This window comes from Heterodontus francisci, unplaced genomic scaffold, assembly GCF_036365525.1.
Source record: "Heterodontus francisci isolate sHetFra1 unplaced genomic scaffold, sHetFra1.hap1 HAP1_SCAFFOLD_1381, whole genome shotgun sequence".
NCBI classification, from domain to species: Eukaryota; Metazoa; Chordata; class Chondrichthyes; order Heterodontiformes; family Heterodontidae; genus Heterodontus; species Heterodontus francisci.
The window spans coordinates 2,501-20,000 of NW_027140187.1; the positions used below are offsets into that span (position 1 = coordinate 2,501).

At 56.1% G+C, this 17,500-nt stretch overlaps 1 protein-coding gene across 1 annotated transcript in view; it reads left to right on the forward strand.

Moving 5' to 3' along the window:
• Positions 1 to 17,500, forward strand: part of cln3 (CLN3 lysosomal/endosomal transmembrane protein, battenin) — a gene marked incomplete at its 5' end in the record, with an annotated part of 29,891 nt that overhangs the window by 1,989 nt on the left and 10,402 nt on the right. The window contains 5 exon segments of the mRNA XM_068025164.1: positions 240 to 291; positions 294 to 375; positions 378 to 426; positions 780 to 883; positions 6,073 to 6,122. Coding sequence (XP_067881265.1) covers positions 240 to 291; positions 294 to 375; positions 378 to 426; positions 780 to 883; positions 6,073 to 6,122 — 337 coding nt within the window.

The following is a 17,500-nucleotide window of genomic DNA, read 5'->3' on the forward strand; positions in this document are numbered from 1 at the left end:
ATCTCTGTAACCTCCTCCAGCACCTACAACCCTCCCTATCTCTGTAACCTCCTCCAGCCACGACACCCCTCCCTATCTCTGTAACCTCCTCCAGCCCCTACACCCCTCCCTATCCCTGTGACCTCCTCCAGCCCCTACGACCCTCCACAATCTCTGCACTCCTGCAATGTTGCACTGTGATGTATCTGAGGGGTAACTGCGTCTGTATCTCCCTCCGTCTCTCTCTCTCTCTGTTACAGGGATGTAGTCTCCAGCTGGTCGTCTGGGACGGGAGCTGCGGGTTTACTGGGGTCTCCAGCTGGTCGTCTGGGACGGGAGCTGCGGGTTTACTGGGGGCCCTGTCCTACTCCGGACTGACCCAGGCTGGTCTGTCTCCCGTCACACTCTGCTGCTGATGGTGTTAATCCCCGTCGTGCTGTGGGCCAGGTACCGGAGAGGGGAGGGGAGGTGGTGGGAGGGGAGGGGAGGGGAGGGTAGGGGAGGGAGGGGAGGTGCAGGACGGGAGAAGTGGGAGGTTGGGGAGGGGAGGGGATGTCGAGGGACAGCAGGGGTGGGAGGTGGAGGAGGGGAGAGGTGGGGGAGCGGAGGGGAGGTGGAGGGACGATCTGCAGAGAGGGGGGGGTGAGTGTTGAGGGTGTCCTGGAGGGACCGGAGGAGTTGGAGGGGGCGATTGCTCGGGACCGAGCACGCGGGTTTCGCGGGCCGCACCGCGTGTTGGAACATCTGGACTTTCCTCCCGGCCTCCGACAATCCCGGGATTCTCACTCCTCTTTCCACAGTTACTTTCACATCCTGCTGAAGCCTCCGATCCTGTCCCACTGGTATCTCCAAATTCCTCGCACATCCTCGGAATCTCAGCCCATTATCGAGCCTCGGAATTCAGGCAAGTAACAGTGTTGTTAACCCCACCCCCCTCTGTCTCCTAACTCCCCCTGTCTCCTAACTCCCCCTGTCTCCTAACTCCCCCTGTCTCCTAACTCCCCCTGTCTCCTAACTCCCCCTGTCTCCTAACTCCCCCTGTCTCCTAACACCCCCTGTCTCCTAACTCCCCCCGTCTCCTAACACCCCCTGTCTCCTAACTCCCCTGTCTCCTAACTCCCCCTGTCTCCTAACTCCCCTGTCTCCTAACTCCCCCCGTCTCCTAACTCCCCCTGTCTCCTAACTCCCCCTGTCTCCTAACTCCCCCTGTCTCCTAACTCCCCCTGTCTCCTAACACCCCCTGTCTCCTAACACCCCCGTCTCCTAACACCCCCTGTCTCCTAACTCCCCCTGTCTCCTAACTCCCCCTGTCTCCTAACTCCCCCTGTCTCCTAACTCCCCCTGTCTCTTAACACCCCCCGTCTCTTAACACCCCCCGTCTCCTAACCCCCCCCGTCTCCTAACCCCCCCTGTCTCCTAACTCCCCCTGTCTCCTAACTCCCCTGTCTCCTAACTCCCCCTGTCTCCTAACACCCCCTGTCTCCTAACACCCCCTGTCTCCTAACACCCCCTGTCTCCTAACACCCCCCGTCTCCTAACTCCCCCTGTCTCCTAACTCCCCCTGTCTCCTAACTCCCCCCGTCTCCTAACTCCCCCTGTCTCCTAACCCCCCCTGTCTCCTAACCCCCCCTGTCTCCTAACACCCCCTGTCTCCTAACACCCCCCGTCTCCTAACTCCCCCTGTCTCCTAACCCCCCCTGTCTCCTAACCCCCCCTGTCTCCTAACTCCCCCTGTCTCCTAACACCCCCTGTCTCCTAACACCCCCTGTCTCCTAACACCCCCTGTCTCCTAACACCCCCCGTCTCCTAACACCCCCTGTCTCTTAACACCCCCTGTCTCTTAACACCCCCCGTCTCCTAACTCCCCCTGTCTCCTAACCCCCCCCCCCCGGTCTCCTAACCCCCCCCGTCTCCTAACCCCCCCTGTCTCCTAACACCCCCTGTCTCTTAACACCCCCTGTCTCCTAACACCCCCTGTCTCCTAACACCCCCTGTCTCCTAACACCCCCCGTCTCCTAACACCCCTGTCTCCTAACTCCCCCTGTCTCCTAACTCCCCCTGTCTCCTAACACCCCCTGTCTCCTAACACCCCCTGTCTCCTAACACCCCCTGTCTCCTAACACCCCCTGTCTCCTAACACCCCCTGTCTCCTAACACCCCCTGTCTCTTAACACCCCCGTCTCCTAACTCCCCCTGTCTCCTAACCCCCCCCCCCCCCCGGTCTCCTAACCCCCCCTGTCTCCTAACCCCCCTGTCTCCTAACCCCCCCCTGTCTCCTAACCCCCCCTGTCTCCTAACCCCCCCTGTCTCCTAACCCCCCCTGTCTCCTAACCCCCCCTGTCTCCTAACCCCCCCTGTCTCCTAACTCCCCCTGTCTCCTAACTCCCCCTGTCTCCTAACTCCCCCTGTCTCCTAACTCCCCTGTCTCCTAACACCCCCTGTCTCTTAACTCCCCCGGTCTCCTAACTCCCCCTGTCTCCTAACCCCCCCTGTCTCCTAACCCCCCCTGTCTCCTAACACCCCCTGTCTCCTAACACCCCCCGTCTCCTAACTCCCCCGTCTCCTAACCCCCCCCCCCCCGGTCTCCTAACCACCCCCCCGTCTCCTAACCCCCCCTGTCTCCTAACTCCCCCTGTCTCCTAACTCCCCCTGTCTCCTAACCCCCCCTGTCTCCTAACTCCCCCTGTCTCCTAACTCCCCCCGTCTCCTAACTCCCCCTGTCTCCTAACTCCCCCTGTCTCCTAACTCCCCTGTCTCCTAACACCCCCTGTCTCCTAACACCCCCCGTCTCCTAACTCCCCCTCTCTCCTAACACCCCCTGTCTCCTAACTCCCCCTGTCTCCTAACTCCCCCTGTCTCCTAACTCCCCCTGTCTCCTAACTCCCCCTGTCTCCTAACCCCCCCTGTCTCCTAACACCCCCCGTCTCCTAACCCCCCTGTCTCCTAACCCCCCCTGTCTCCTAACCCCCCCTGTCTCCTAACCCCCCCTGTCTCCTAACCCCCCCTGTCTCCTAACACCCCCTGTCTCCTAACACCCCCTGTCTCCTAACACCCCCTGTCTCCTAACACCCCCTGTCTCCTAACACCCCCCCGTCTCCTAACCCCCCCGTCTCCTAACCCCCCCCGTCTCCTAACCCCCCCCGTCTCCTAACCCCCCCCGTCTCCTAACCCCCCCCGTCTCCTAACCCCCCCCGTCTCCTAACTCCCCCCGTCTCCTAACACCCCCTGTCTCCTAACACCCCCTGTCTCCTAACACCCCTGTCTCCTAACACCCCCTGTCTCCTAACACCCCCTGTCTCTTAACACCCCCCGTCTCCTAACTCCCCCTGTCTCCTAACCCCCCCCCCCGGTCTCCTAACCCCCCCCTGTCTCCTAACCCCCCCTGTCTCCTAACCCCCCCTGTCTCCTAACCCCCCCTGTCTCCTAACCCCCCCTGTCTCCTAACCCCCCCTGTCTCCTAACTCCCCCTGTCTCCTAACACCCCCCGTCTCCTAACACCCCCCGTCTCCTAACACCCCCCGTCTCCTAACACCCCCGTCTCCTAACACCCCCCGTCTCCTAACCCCCCCCCAGGTCTCCTAACCACCCCCCCGTCTCCTAACACCCCCCGTCTCCTAACCCCCCCCAGGTCTCCTAACCACCCCCCCGTCTCCTAACTCCCCCGGTCTCCTAACCCCCCCGTCTCCTAACCCCCCCTGTCTCCTAACTCGCCCCGTCTCCTAACTCCCCCGGTCTCCTAACCCCCCCGGTCTCCTAACCCCCCCTGTCTCCTAACCCCCCCTGTCTCCTAACTCGCCCCGTCTCCTAACTCGCCCCGTCTCCTAACTCGCCCCGTCTCCTAACTCGCCCCGTCTCCTAACTCGCCCCGTCTCCTAACTCGCCCCGTCTCCTAACTCGCCCCGTCTCCTAACTCCCCCCCCCCCGTCTCCTAACCACCCCCCGTCTCCTAACCACCCCCCGTCTCCTAACTCGCCCCGTCGTCTAACACCCCCCGTCTCCTAACACCCCCCGTCTCCTAACACCCCCCCCCCGTCTCCTAACACCCCCCCGTCTCCTAACGCCCCCGTCTCCTAACGCCCCCCGTCTCCTAACGCCCCCGTCTCCTAACGCCCCCCGTCTCCTAACGCCCCCCGTCTCCTAACGCCCCCCGTCTCCTAACGCCCCCCGTCTCCTAACACCCCCGTCTCCTAACACCCCCCCCCCCCGTCTCCTAACACCCCCCGTCTCCTAACGCCCCCGTCTCCTAACACCCCCCCGTCTCCTAACACCCCCCCGTCTCCTAACAACCCCCCCGTCTCCTAACTCCCCCCCCGTCTCCTAACGCCCCCCGTCTCCTAACGCCCCCCGTCTCCTAACGCCCCCCCCGTCTCCTAACAACCCCCCCGTCTCCTAACTCCCCCCCCCGTCTCCTAACACCCCCCGTCTCCTAACACCCCCCGTCTCCTAACACCCCCCCGTCTCCTTACACCCCCCGTCTCCTTACACCCCCCGTCTCCTAACACCCCCCGTCTCCTAACACCCCCCGTCTCCTAACACCCCCCGTCTCCTAACACCCCCCGTCTCCTAACACCCCCCGTCTCCTAACACCCCCCGTCTCCTAACACCCCCCGTCTCCTAACACCCCCCGTCTCCTAACCCCCCCCCCGTCTCCTAACGCCCCCCCGTCTCCTAACGCCCCCCCCGTCTCCTAACGCCCCCCGTCTCCTAACACCCCCCCGTCTCCTAACACCCCCCCGTCTCCTAACACCCCCCCGTCTCCTAACACCCCCCCGTCTCCTAACAACCCCCCCGTCTCCTAACTCCCCCCCCGTCTCCTAACTCCCCCCCCGTCTCCTAACTCCCCCCCCCGTCTCCTAACTCCCCCCCCCCGTCTCCTAACTCCCCCCCCGTCTCCTAACACCCCCCGTCTCCTAACACCCCCGTCTCCTAACACCCCCCGTCTCCTAACACCCCCCGTCTCCTAACACCCCCCGTCTCCTAACACCCCCCGTCTCCTAACACCCCCCGTCTCCTAACACCCCCCGTCTCCTAACACCCCCCGTCTCCTAACACCCCCCGTCTCCTAACACCCCCCGTCTCCTAACACCCCCCGTCTCCTAACACCCCCCGTCTCCTAACACCCCCCGTCTCCTAACACCCCCCGTCTCCTAACACCCCCCGTCTCCTAACACCCCCGTCTCCTAACACCCCCGTCTCCTAACACCCCCCGTCTCCTAACACCCCCCGTCTCCTAACACCCCCCGTCTCCTAACACCCCCCGTCTCCTAACACCCCCCGTCTCCTAACACCCCCCGTCTCCTAACACCCCCCGTCTCCTAACACCCCCCGTCTCCTAACACCCCCCGTCTCCTAACACCCCCCGTCTCCTAACACCCCCCGTCTCCTAACACCCCCCGTCTCCTAACACCCCCCGTCTCCTAACTCCCCCCGTCTCCTAACTCCCCCCGTCTCCTAACTCCCCCCGTCTCCTAACTCCCCCCGTCTCCTAACTCCCCCCGTCTCCTAACTCCCCCCCGTCTCCTAACTCCCCCCGTCTCCTAACTCCCCCCGTCTCCTAACTACCCCCGTCTCCTAACTACCCCCGTCTCCTAACTACCCCCGTCTCCTAACTACCCCCGTCTCCTAACTACCCCCGTCTCCTAACTACCCCCGTCTCCTAACTACCCCCGTCTCCTAACACCCCCCCGTCTCCTAACTCCCCCCCGTCTCCTAACTCCCCCCCGTCTCCTAACTCCCCCCGTCTCCTAACTCCCCCCGTCTCCTAACACCCCCCCGTCTCCTAACAACCCCCGTCTCCTAACACCCCCCGTCTCCTAACACCCCCCCGTCTCCTAACTGCCAAATGGGGGACCCGTACCCCGGGGAGAGTCGGTGCCCGTGGGGGACCCGTGCCCCGGGGAGAGTGGGTGCCCGTGGGAGGCCCGTACCCCGGGGAGAGTCGGTGCCCGTGGGGGACCCGTACCCCGGGGAGAGTCGGTGCCCGTGGGGGACCCCTACCCCGGGGAGAGTCGGTGCCCGTGGGGGAACCCGTACCCTGGTGTGAACACTCTTGTGTCTTATGGTTCAAGTAATTTGGTTGCTTTCCCTCCCTAGGAGTGAATGAGTCAAGTTTGACATTTCACAAGAAAATGGTGATAATCCGGGTAGGAATTCATTTTCAATCATACACTTTCTGTGGGCAAGTTAATGGTATTACATCTCATTCCCCAGCACCCTGTGACTCTGTATTGTACCTGTCCCCGGGAGTGCTCGATACTGACACTAGGTATAAAGTGGGGGGTTTACACTGTCAGGGTAATGTAGAGGGAGCTCTGTATTGTAACTGTCCCCGGGAGTGCTCGATACTGACGCTGGGTATAAAGTGGGGGGTTTACACTGTCAGGGTAATGTAGAGGGAGCTCTGTATTGTACCCGTCCCCGGGAGTGCTCGATACTGACACTGGGTATAAAGTGGGGGGTTTACACTGTCAGGGTAATGTAGAGGGAGCTCTGTATTGTACCCGTCCCCGGGAGTGCTCGATGCTGACACTGGGTATAAAGTGGGGGGTTTACACTGTCAGGGTAATGTAGAGGGAGCTCTGTATTGTACCCATCCCCGGGAGTGCTCGATACTGACACTGGGTATAAAGTGGGGGGTTTACACTGTCAGGGTAATGTAGAGGGAGCTCTGTATTGTACCCGTCCCCGGGAGTGCTCGATACTGACACTGGGTATAAAGTGGGGGGTTTACACTGTCAGGGTAATGTAGAGGGAGCTCTGTATTGTACCCGTCCCCGGGAGTGCTCGATGCTGACACTGGGTATAAAGTGGGGGGTTTACACTGTCAGGGTAATGTAGAGGGAGCTCTGTATTGTACCCATCCCCGGGAGTGCTCGATACTGACACTGGGTATAAAGTGGGGGGTTTACACTGTCAGGGTAATGTAGAGGGAGCTCTGTATTGTACCTGTCCCCGGGAGTGCTCGATACTGACACTGGGTATAAAGTGGGGGGTTTACACTGTCAGGGTAATGTAGAGGGAGCTCTGTATTGTACCCGTCCCCAGGAGTGCTCGATACTGACACTGGGTATAAAGTGGGGGGTTTACACTGTCAGTTTAATGTAGAGGGAGCTCTGTATTGTACCTGTCCCCGGGAGTGCTCGATGCTGACACTGGGTATAATGTGGGGGGTTTACACTGTCAGGGTAATGTAGAGGGAGCTCTGTATTGTACCTGTCCCCGGGAGTGCTCGATACTGACACTGGGTATAAAGTGGGGGGTTTACACTGTCAGGGTAATGTAGAGGGAGCTCTGTATTTTACCTGTCCCCGGGAGTGCTCGATGCTGACACTGGGTATAAAGTGGGGGGTTTACACTGTCAGGGTAATGTAGAGGGAGCTCTGTATTGTACCCGTCCCCGGGAGTGCTTGATGCTGACACTGGGTATAAAGTGGGGGGTTTACACTGTCAGGGTAATGTAGAGGGAGCTCTGTATTGTACCCGTCCCCGGGAGTGCTCGATACTGACAATGGGTATAAAGTGGGGGGTTTACACTGTCAGGGTAATGTAGAAGGAGCTCTGTATTGTAACTGTCCCCGGGAGTGCTCGATGCTGACACTGGGTATAAAGTGGGGGGTTTACACTGTCAGGGTAATGTAGAGGGAGCTCTGTATTGTACCCGTCCCCGGGAGTGCTCGATGCTGACACTGGGTATAAAGTGGGGGGTTTACACTGTCAGGGTAATGTAGAGGGAGCTCTGTATTGTACCAGTCCCCGGGAGTGCTCGATGCTGACACTGGGTATAAAGTGGGGGGTTTACACTGTCAGGGTAATGTAGAGGGAGCTCTGTATTGTACCTGTCCCCGGGAGTGCTCGATACTGACACTGGGTATAAAGTGGGGGGTTTACACTGTCAGGGTAATGTAGAGGGAGCTCTGTATTGTACCTGTCCCCGGGAGTGCTCGATGCTGACACTGGGTATAAAGTGGGGGGTTTACACTGTCAGGGTAATGTAGAGGGAGCTCTGTATTGTACCCATCCCCGGGAGTGCTCGATGCTGACACTGGGTATAAAGTGGGGGGTTTACACTGTCAGAGTAATGTAGAGGGAGCTCTGTATTGTACCTGTCCCGGGAGTGCTCGATGCTGACACTGGGTATAAAGTGGGGGGTTTACACTGTCAGGGTAATGTAGAAGGAGCTCTGTATTGTACCCATCCCCGGGAGTGCTCGATGCTGACACTGGGTATAAAGTGGGGGGTTTACACTGTCAGGGTAATGTAGAGGGAGCTCTGTATTGTACCAGTCCCCGGGAGTGCTCGATGCTGACACTGGGTATAAAGTGGGGGGTTTACACTGTCAGGGTAATGTAGAGGGAGCTCTGTATTGTACCTGTCCCCGGGAGTGCTCGATACTGACACTGGGTATAAAGTGGGGGGTTTACACTGTCAGGGTAATGTAGAGGGAGCTCTGTATTGTACCTGTCCCCGGGAGTGCTCGATGCTGACACTGGGTATAAAGTGGGGGGTTTACACTGTCAGGGTAATGTAGAGGGAGCTCTGTATTGTACCCATCCCCGGGAGTGCTCGATGCTGACACTGGGTATAAAGTGGGGGGTTTACACTGTCAGGGTAATGTAGAAGGAGCTCTGTATTGTACCCATCCCCGGGAGTGCTCGATACTGACACTGGGTATAAAGTGGGGGGGTTACACTGTCAGGGTAATGTAGAGGGAGCTCTGTATTGTACCTGTCCCCGGGAGTGCTCGATGCTGACACTGGGTATAAAGTGGGGGGGTTTACACTGTCAGGGTAATGTAGAGGGAGCTCTGTATTGTACCCATCCCCGGGAGTGCTCGATGCTGACACTGGGTATAAAGTGGGGGGGTTTACACTGTCAGGGTAATGTAGAGGGAGCTCTGTATTGTACCTGTCCCCGGGAGTGCTCGATGCTGACACTGGGTATAAAGTGGGGGGTTTACACTGTCAGGGTAATGTAGAGGGAGCTCTGTATTGTACCTGTCCCCGGGAGTGCTCGATACTGACACTGGGTATAAAGTGGGGGGTTTACACTGTCAGGGTAATGTAGAGGGAGCTCTGTATTGTACCCATCCCCGGGAGTGCTCGATACTGACACTGGGTATAAAGTGGGGGGTTTACACTGTCAGGGTAATGTAGAGGGAGCTCTGTATTGTACCTGTCCCCGGGAGTGCTCGATACTGACACTGGGTATAAAGTGGGGGGTTTACACTGTCAGGGTAATGTAGAGGGAGCTCTGTATTGTACCCATCCCCGGGAGTGCTCGATACTGACACTGGGTATAAAGTGGGGGGTTTACACTGTCAGGGTAATGTAGAGGGAGCTCTGTATTGTACCCGTCCCCGGGAGTGCTCGATACTGACACTGGGTATAAAGTGGGGGGTTTACACTGTCAGGGTAATGTAGAGGGAGCTCTGTATTGTACCCATCCCCGGGAGTGCTCGATACTGACACTGGGTATAAAGTGGGGGGTTTACACTGTCAGGGTAATGTAGAGGGAGCTCTGTATTGTACCCATCCCCGGGAGTGCTCGATACTGACACTGGGTATAAAGTGGGGGGTTTACACTGTCAGGGTAATGTAGAGGGAGCTCTGTATTGTACCCGTCCCCGGGAGTGCTCGATACTGACACTGGGTATAAAGTGGGGGGTTTACACTGTCAGGGTAATGTAGAGGGAGCTCTGTATTGTACCTGTCCCCGGGAGTGCTCGATGCTGACACTGGGTATAAAGTGGGGGGTTTACACTGTCAGGGTAATGTAGAGGGAGCTCTGTATTGTACCCGTCCCCGGGAGTGCTCGATGCTGACACTGGGTATAAAGTGGGGGGTTTACACTGTCAGGGTAATGTAGAGGGAGCTCTGTATTGTACCTGTCCCCGGGAGTGCTCGATACTGACACTGGGTATAAAGTGGGGGGTTTACACTGTCAGGGTAATGTAGAGGGAGCTCTGTATTGTACCTGTCCCCGGGAGTGCTCGATACTGACACTGGGTATAAAGTGGGGGGTTTACACTGTCAGGGTAATGTAGAGGGAGCTCTGTATTGTACCTGTCCCCGGGAGTGCTCGATACTGACACTGGGTATAAAGTGGGGGGTTTACACTGTCAGGGTAATGTAGAGGGAGCTCTGTATTGTACCTGTCCCCGGGAGTGCTCGATACTGACACTGGGTATAAAGTGGGGGGTTTACACTGTCAGGGTAATGTAGAGGGAGCTCTGTATTGTACCCGTCCCCGGGAGTGCTCGATACTGACACTGGGTATAAAGTGGGGGGTTTACACTGTCAGAGTAATGTAGAGGGAGCTCTGTATTGTACCTGTCCCCGGGAGTGCTCGATGCTGACACTGGGTATAAAGTGGGGGGTTTACACTGTCAGAGTAATGTAGAGGGAGCTCTGTATTGTACCCGTCCCCAGGAGTGCTCGATACTGACACTGGGTATAAAGTGGGGGGTTTACACTGTCAGAGTAATGTAGAGGGAGCTCTGTATTTTACCTGTCCCCGGGAATGCTCGATACTGACACTGGGTATAAAGTGGGGGGTTTACACTGTCAGGGTAATGTAGAGGGAGCTCTGTATTTTACCTGTCCCCGGGAATGCTCGATACTGACACTGGGTATAAAGTGGGGGGGTTACACTGTCAGGGTAATGTAGAGGGAGCTCTGTATTGTAACTGTCCCCGGGAGTGCTCGATGCTGACACTGGGTATAAAGTGGGGGGGTTTACACTGTCAGGGTAATGTAGAAGGAGCTCTGTATTGTACCTGTCCCCGGGAGTGCTCGATACTGACACTGGGTATAAAGTGGGGGGTTTACACTGTCAGGGTAATGTAGAGGGAGCTCTGTCTTGAACCTGTCCCCGGGAGTGCTCGATGCTGACACTGGGTATAAAGTGGGGGGTTTACACTGTCAGGGTAATGTAGAGGGAGCTCTGTATTGTCCCCGTCCCCGGGAGTGCTCGATGCTGACACTGGGTATAAAGTGGGGGGTTTACACTGTCAGGGTAATGTAGAGGGAGCTCTGTATTGTACCCGTCCCCGGGAGTGCTCGATGCTGACACTGGGTATAAAGTGGGGGGTTTACACTGTCAGAGTAATGTAGAGGGAGCTCTGTATTGTACCCGTCCCCAGGAGTGCTCGATGCTGACACTGGGTATAAAGTGGGGGGTTTACACTGTCAGAGTAATGTAGAGGGAGCTCTGTATTGTACCCGTCCCCGGGAGTGCTCGATGCTGACACTGGGTATAAAGTGGGGGGTTTACACTGTCAGAGTAATGTAGAGGGAGCTCTGTATTGTACCCGTCCCCAGGAGTGCTCGATGCTGACACTGGGTATAAAGTGGGGGGTTTACACTGTCAGAGTAATGTAGAGGGAGCTCTGTATTGTACCTGTCCCCGGGAGTGCTCGATACTGACACTGGGTATAAAGTGGGGGGGTTTACACTGTCAGGGTAATGTAGAGGGAGCTCTGTCTTGAACCTGTCCCCGGGAGTGCTCGATGCTGACACTGGGTATAAAGTGGGGGGTTTACACTGTCAGGGTAATGTAGAGGGAGCTCTGTATTGTACCTGTCCCCGGGAGTGCTCGATACTGACACTGGGTATAAAGTGGGGGGTTTACACTGTCAGAGTAATGTAGAGGGAGCTCTGTATTGTACCCGTCCCCAGGAGTGCTCGATGCTGACACTGGGTATAAAGTGGGGGGTTTACACTGTCAGGGTAATGTAGAGGGAGCTCTGTATTGTACCCGTCCCCAGGAGTGCTCGATGCTGACACTGGGTATAAAGTGGGGGGTTTACACTGTCAGGGTAATGTAGAGGGAGCTCTGTATTGTACCCGTCCCCAGGAGTGCTCGATACTGACACTGGGTATAAAGTGGGGGGTTTACACTGTCAGGGTAATGTAGAGGGAGCTCTGTATTGTACCCGTCCCCAGGAGTGCTCGATGCTGACACTGGGTATAAAGTGGGGGGTTTACACTGTCAGGGTAATGTAGAGGGAGCTCTGTATTGTACCCGTCCCCGGGAGTGCTCGATGCTGACACTGGGTATAAAGTGGGGGGTTTACACTGTCAGGGTAATGTAGAGGGAGCTCTGTATTGTACCTGTCCCCGGGAGTGCTCGATGCTGACACTGGGTATAAAGTGGGGGGTTTACACTGTCAGGGTAATGTAGAGGGAGCTCTGTATTGTACCCGTCCCCAGGAGTGCTCGATACTGACACTGGGTATAAAGTGGGGGGTTTACACTGTCAGGGTAATGTAGAGGGAGCTCTGTATTGTACCTGTCCCTGGGAGTGCTCGATGCTGACACTGGGTATAAAGTGGGGGGTTTACACTGTCAGGGTAATGTAGAGGGAGCTCTGTATTGTACCTGTCCCCGGGAGTGCTCGATACTGACACTGGGTATAAAGTGGGGGGTTTACACTGTCAGGGTAATGTAGAGGGAGCTCTGTATTGTACCTGTCCCCGGGAGTGCTCGATACTGACACTGGGTATAAAGTGGGGGGTTTACACTGTCAGGGTAATGTAGAGGGAGCTCTGTATTGTACCCATCCCCGGGAGTGCTCGATGCTGACACTGGGTATAAAGTGGGGGGTTTACACTGTCAGGGTAATGTAGAGGGAGCTCTGTATTGTACCCATCCCCGGGAGTGCTCGATACTGACACTGGGTATAAAGTGGGGGGTTTACACTGTCAGGGTAATGTAGAGGGAGCTCTGTATTGTACCCGTCCCCGGGAGTGCTCGATACTGACACTGGGTATAAAGTGGGGGGTTTACACTGTCAGGGTAATGTAGAGGGAGCTCTGTATTGTACCTGTCCCCGGGAGTGCTCGATGCTGACACTGGGTATAAAGTGGGGGGTTTACACTGTCAGGGTAATGTAGAGGGAGCTCTGTATTGTACCCGTCCCCGGGAGTGCTCGATACTGACACTGGGTATAAAGTGGGGGGTTTACACTGTCAGGGTAATGTAGAGGGAGCTCTGTATTGTACCTGTCCCCGGGAGTGCTCGATACTGACACTGGGTATAAAGTGGGGGGTTTACACTGTCAGGGTAATGTAGAGGGAGCTCTGTATTGTACCCGTCCCCGGGAGTGCTCGATGCTGACACTGGGTATAAAGTGGGGGGTTTACACTGTCAGGGTAATGTAGAGGGAGCTCTGTATTGTACCTGTCCCCAGGAGTGCTCGATACTGACACTGGGTATAAAGTGGGGGGTTTACACTGTCAGGGTAATGTAGAGGGAGCTCTGTATTGTACCTGTCCCCGGGAGTGCTCGATGCTGACACTGGGTATAAAGTGGGGGGTTTACACTGTCAGGGTAATGTAGAGGGAGCTCTGTATTGTACCCGTCCCCGGGAGTGCTCCATACTGACACTGGGTATAAAGTGGGGGGGTTTACACTGTCAGGGTAATGTAGAGGGAGCTCTGTATTGTACCCGTCCCCGGGAGTGCTCGATACTGACACTGGGTATAAAGTGGGGGGTTTACACTGTCAGGGTAATGTAGAGGGAGCTCTGTATTGTACCCGTCCCCAGGAGTGCTCGATGCTGACACTGGGTATAAAGTGGGGGGTTTACACTGTCAGGGTAATGTAGAGGGAGCTCTGTATTGTACCTGTCCCCGGGAGTGCTCGATGCTGACACTGGGTATAAAGTGGGGGGTTTACACTGTCAGGGTAATGTAGAGGGAGCTCTGTATTGTACCTGTCCCCGGGAGTGCTCGATACTGACACTGGGTATAAAGTGGGGGGTTTACACTGTCAGGGTAATGTAGAGGGAGCTCTGTATTGTACCCGTCCCCGGGAGTGCTCGATGCTGACACTGGGTATAAAGTGGGGGGTTTACACTGTCAGGGTAATGTAGAGGGAGCTCTGTATTGTACCTGTCCCCGGGAGTGCTCGATGCTGACACTGGGTATAAAGTGGGGGGTTTACACTGTCAGGGTAATGTAGAGGGAGCTCTGTATTGTACCCGTCCCCGGGAGTGCTCGATGCTGACACTGGGTATAAAGTGGGGGGTTTACACTGTCAGGGTAATGTAGAGGGAGCTCTGTATTGTACCTGTCCCCAGGAGTGCTCGATACTGACACTGGGTATAAAGTGGGGGGTTTACACTGTCAGGGTAATGTAGAAGGAGCTCTGTATTGTACCTGTCCCCGGGAGTGCTCGATACTGACACTGGGTATAAAGTGGGGGGTTTACACTGTCAGGGTAATGGAGAGGGAGCTCTGTATTGTACCTGTCCCCGGGAGTGCTCGATACTGACACTGGGTATAAAGTGGGGGGTTTACACTGTCAGGGTAATGTAGAGGGAGCTCTGTATTGTACCTGTCCCCAGGAGTGCTCGATGCTGACACTGGGTATAAAGTGGGGGGTTTACACTGTCAGGGTAATGTAGAGGGAGCTCTGTATTGTACCCGTCCCCGGGAGTGCTCCATACTGACACTGGGTATAAAGTGGGGGGGTTTACACTGTCAGGGTAATGTAGAGGGAGCTCTGTATTGTACCCGTCCCCGGGAGTGCTCCATACTGACACTGGGTATAAAGTGGGGGGTTTACACTGTCAGGGTAATGTAGAGGGAGCTCTGTATTGTACCTGTCCCCGGGAGTGCTCGATACTGACACTGGGTATAAAGTGGGGGGTTTACACTGTCAGGGTAATGTAGAGGGAGCTCTGTATTGTACCTGTCCCCGGGAGTGCTCGATGCTGACACTGGGTATAAAGTGGGGGGTTTACACTGTCAGGGTAATGTAGAGGGAGCTCTGTATTGTACCTGTCCCCGGGAGTGCTCGATGCTGACACTGGGTATAAAGTGGGGGGTTTACACTGTCAGGGTAATGTAGAGGGAGCTCTGTATTGTACCCGTCCCCGGGAGTGCTCGATACTGACACTGGGTATAAAGTGGGGGGTTTACACTGTCAGGGTAATGTAGAGGGAGCTCTGTATTGTACCTGTCCCCGGGAGTGCTCGATGCTGACACTGGGTATAAAGTGGGGGGTTTACACTGTCAGGGTAATGTAGAGGGAGCTCTGTATTGTACCTGTCCCCGGGAGTGCTCGATGCTGACACTGGGTATAAAGTGGGGGGTTTACACTGTCAGGGTAATGTAGAGGGAGCTCTGTATTGTACCTGTCCCCGGGAGTGCTCGATGCTGACACTGGGTATAAAGTGGGGGGTTTACACTGTCAGGGTAATGTAGAGGGAGCTCTGTATTGTACCTGTCCCCGGGAGTGCTCGATACTGACACTGGGTATAAAGTGGGGGGTTTACACTGTCAGGGTAATGTAGAGGGAGCTCTGTATTGTACCCGTCCCCGGGAGTGCTCGATACTGACACTGGGTATAAAGTGGGGGGTTTACACTGTCAGGGTAATGTCGAGGGAGCTCTGTATTGTACCCGTCCCCGGGAGTGCTCGATACTGACACTGGGTATAAAGTGGGGGGTTTACACTGTCAGGGTAATGTAGAGGGAGCTCTGTATTGTACCTGTCCCCAGGAGTGCTCGATACTGACACTGGGTATAAAGTGGGGGGTTTACACTGTCAGGGTAATGTAGAGGGAGCTCTGTATTGTACCTGTCCCCGGGAGTGCTCGATACTGACACTGGGTATAAAGTGGGGGGTTTACACTGTCAGGGTAATGTAGAGGGAGCTCTGTATTGTACCTGTCCCCGGGAGTGCTCGATACTGACGCTGGGTATAAAGTGGGGGGTTTACACTGTCAGGGTAATGTAGAGGGAGCTCTGTATTGTACCTGTCCCCGGGAGTGCTCGATGCTGACACTGGGTATAAAGTGGGGGGTTTACACTGTCAGGGTAATGTAGAGGGAGCTCTGTATTGTACCCGTCCCCGGGAGTGCTCGATACTGACACTGGGTATAAAGTGGGGGGTTTACACTGTCAGGGTAATGTAGAGGGAGCTCTGTATTGTACCCGTCCCCGGGAGTGCTCGATACTGACACTGGGTATAAAGTGGGGGGTTTACACTGTCAGGGTAATGTAGAGGGAGCTCTGTATTGTACCTGTCCCCGGGAGTGCTCGATGCTGACACTGGGTATAAAGTGGGGGGTTTACACTGTCAGGGTAATGTAGAGGGAGCTCTGTATTGTACCTGTCCCCAGGAGTGCTCGATGCTGACACTGGGTATAAAGTGGGGGGTTTACACTGTCAGGGTAATGTAGAGGGAGCTCTGTATTGTACCCGTCCCCGGGAGTGCTCGATACTGACACTGGGTATAAAGTGGGGGGTTTACACTGTCAGGGTAATGTAGAGGGAGCTCTGTATTGTACCCGTCCCCGGGAGTGCTCGATACTGACACTGGGTATAAAGTGGGGGGTTTACACTGTCAGGGTAATGTAGAGGGAGCTCTGTATTGTACCCGTCCCCGGGAGTGCTCGATACTGACACTGGGTATAAAGTGGGGGGTTTACACTGTCAGGGTAATGTAGAGGGAGCTCTGTATTGTACCTGTCCCCGGGAGTGCTCGATGCTGACACTGGGTATAAAGTGGGGGGTTTACACTGTCAGGGTAATGTAGAGGGAGCTCTGTATTGTACCCGTCCCCGGGAGTGCTCGATACTGACACTGGGTATAAAGTGGGGGGTTTACACTGTCAGGGTAATGTCGAGGGAGCTCTGTATTGTACCCGTCCCCGGGAGTGCTCGATACTGACACTGGGTATAAAGTGGGGGGTTTACACTGTCAGGGTAATGTAGAGGGAGCTCTGTATTGTACCTGTCCCCGGGAGTGCTCGATACTGACGCTGGGTATAAAGTGGGGGGTTTACACTGTCAGGGTAATGTAGAGGGAGCTCTGTATTGTACCTGTCCCCGGGAGTGCTCGATACTGACACTGGGTATAAAGTGGGGGGTTTACACTGTCAGGGTAATGTAGAGGGAGCTCTGTATTGTACCCGTCCCCGGGAGTGCTCGATGCTGACACTGGGTATAAAGTGGGGGGGTTTACACTGTCAGGGTAATGTAGAGGGAGCTCTGTATTGTACCTGTCCCCGGGAGTGCTCGATACTGACACTGGGTATAAAGTGGGGGGGTTTACACTGTCAGGGTAATGTAGAGGGAGCTCTGTATTGTACCCGTCCCCGGGAGTGCTCGATGCTGACACTGGGTATAAAGTGGGGGGTTTACACTGTCAGGGTAATGTAGAAGGAGCTCTGTATTGTACCCGTCCCCGGGAGTGCTCGATACTGACACTGGGTATAAAGTGGGGGGGTTTACACTGTCAGGGTAATGTAGAAGGAGCTCTGTATTGTACCCGTCCCCGGGAGTGCTCGATACTGACACTGGGTATAAAGTGGGGGGTTTACACTGTCAGGGTAATGTAGAGGGAGCTCTGTCTTGAACCTGTCCCCGGGAGTGCTCGATACTGACACTGGGTATAAAGTGGGGGGTTTACACTGTCAGGGTAATGTAGAGGGAGCTCTGTATTGTACCCGTCCCCGGGAGTGCTCGATACTGACACTGGGTATAAAGTGGGGGGTTTACACTGTCAGGGTAAT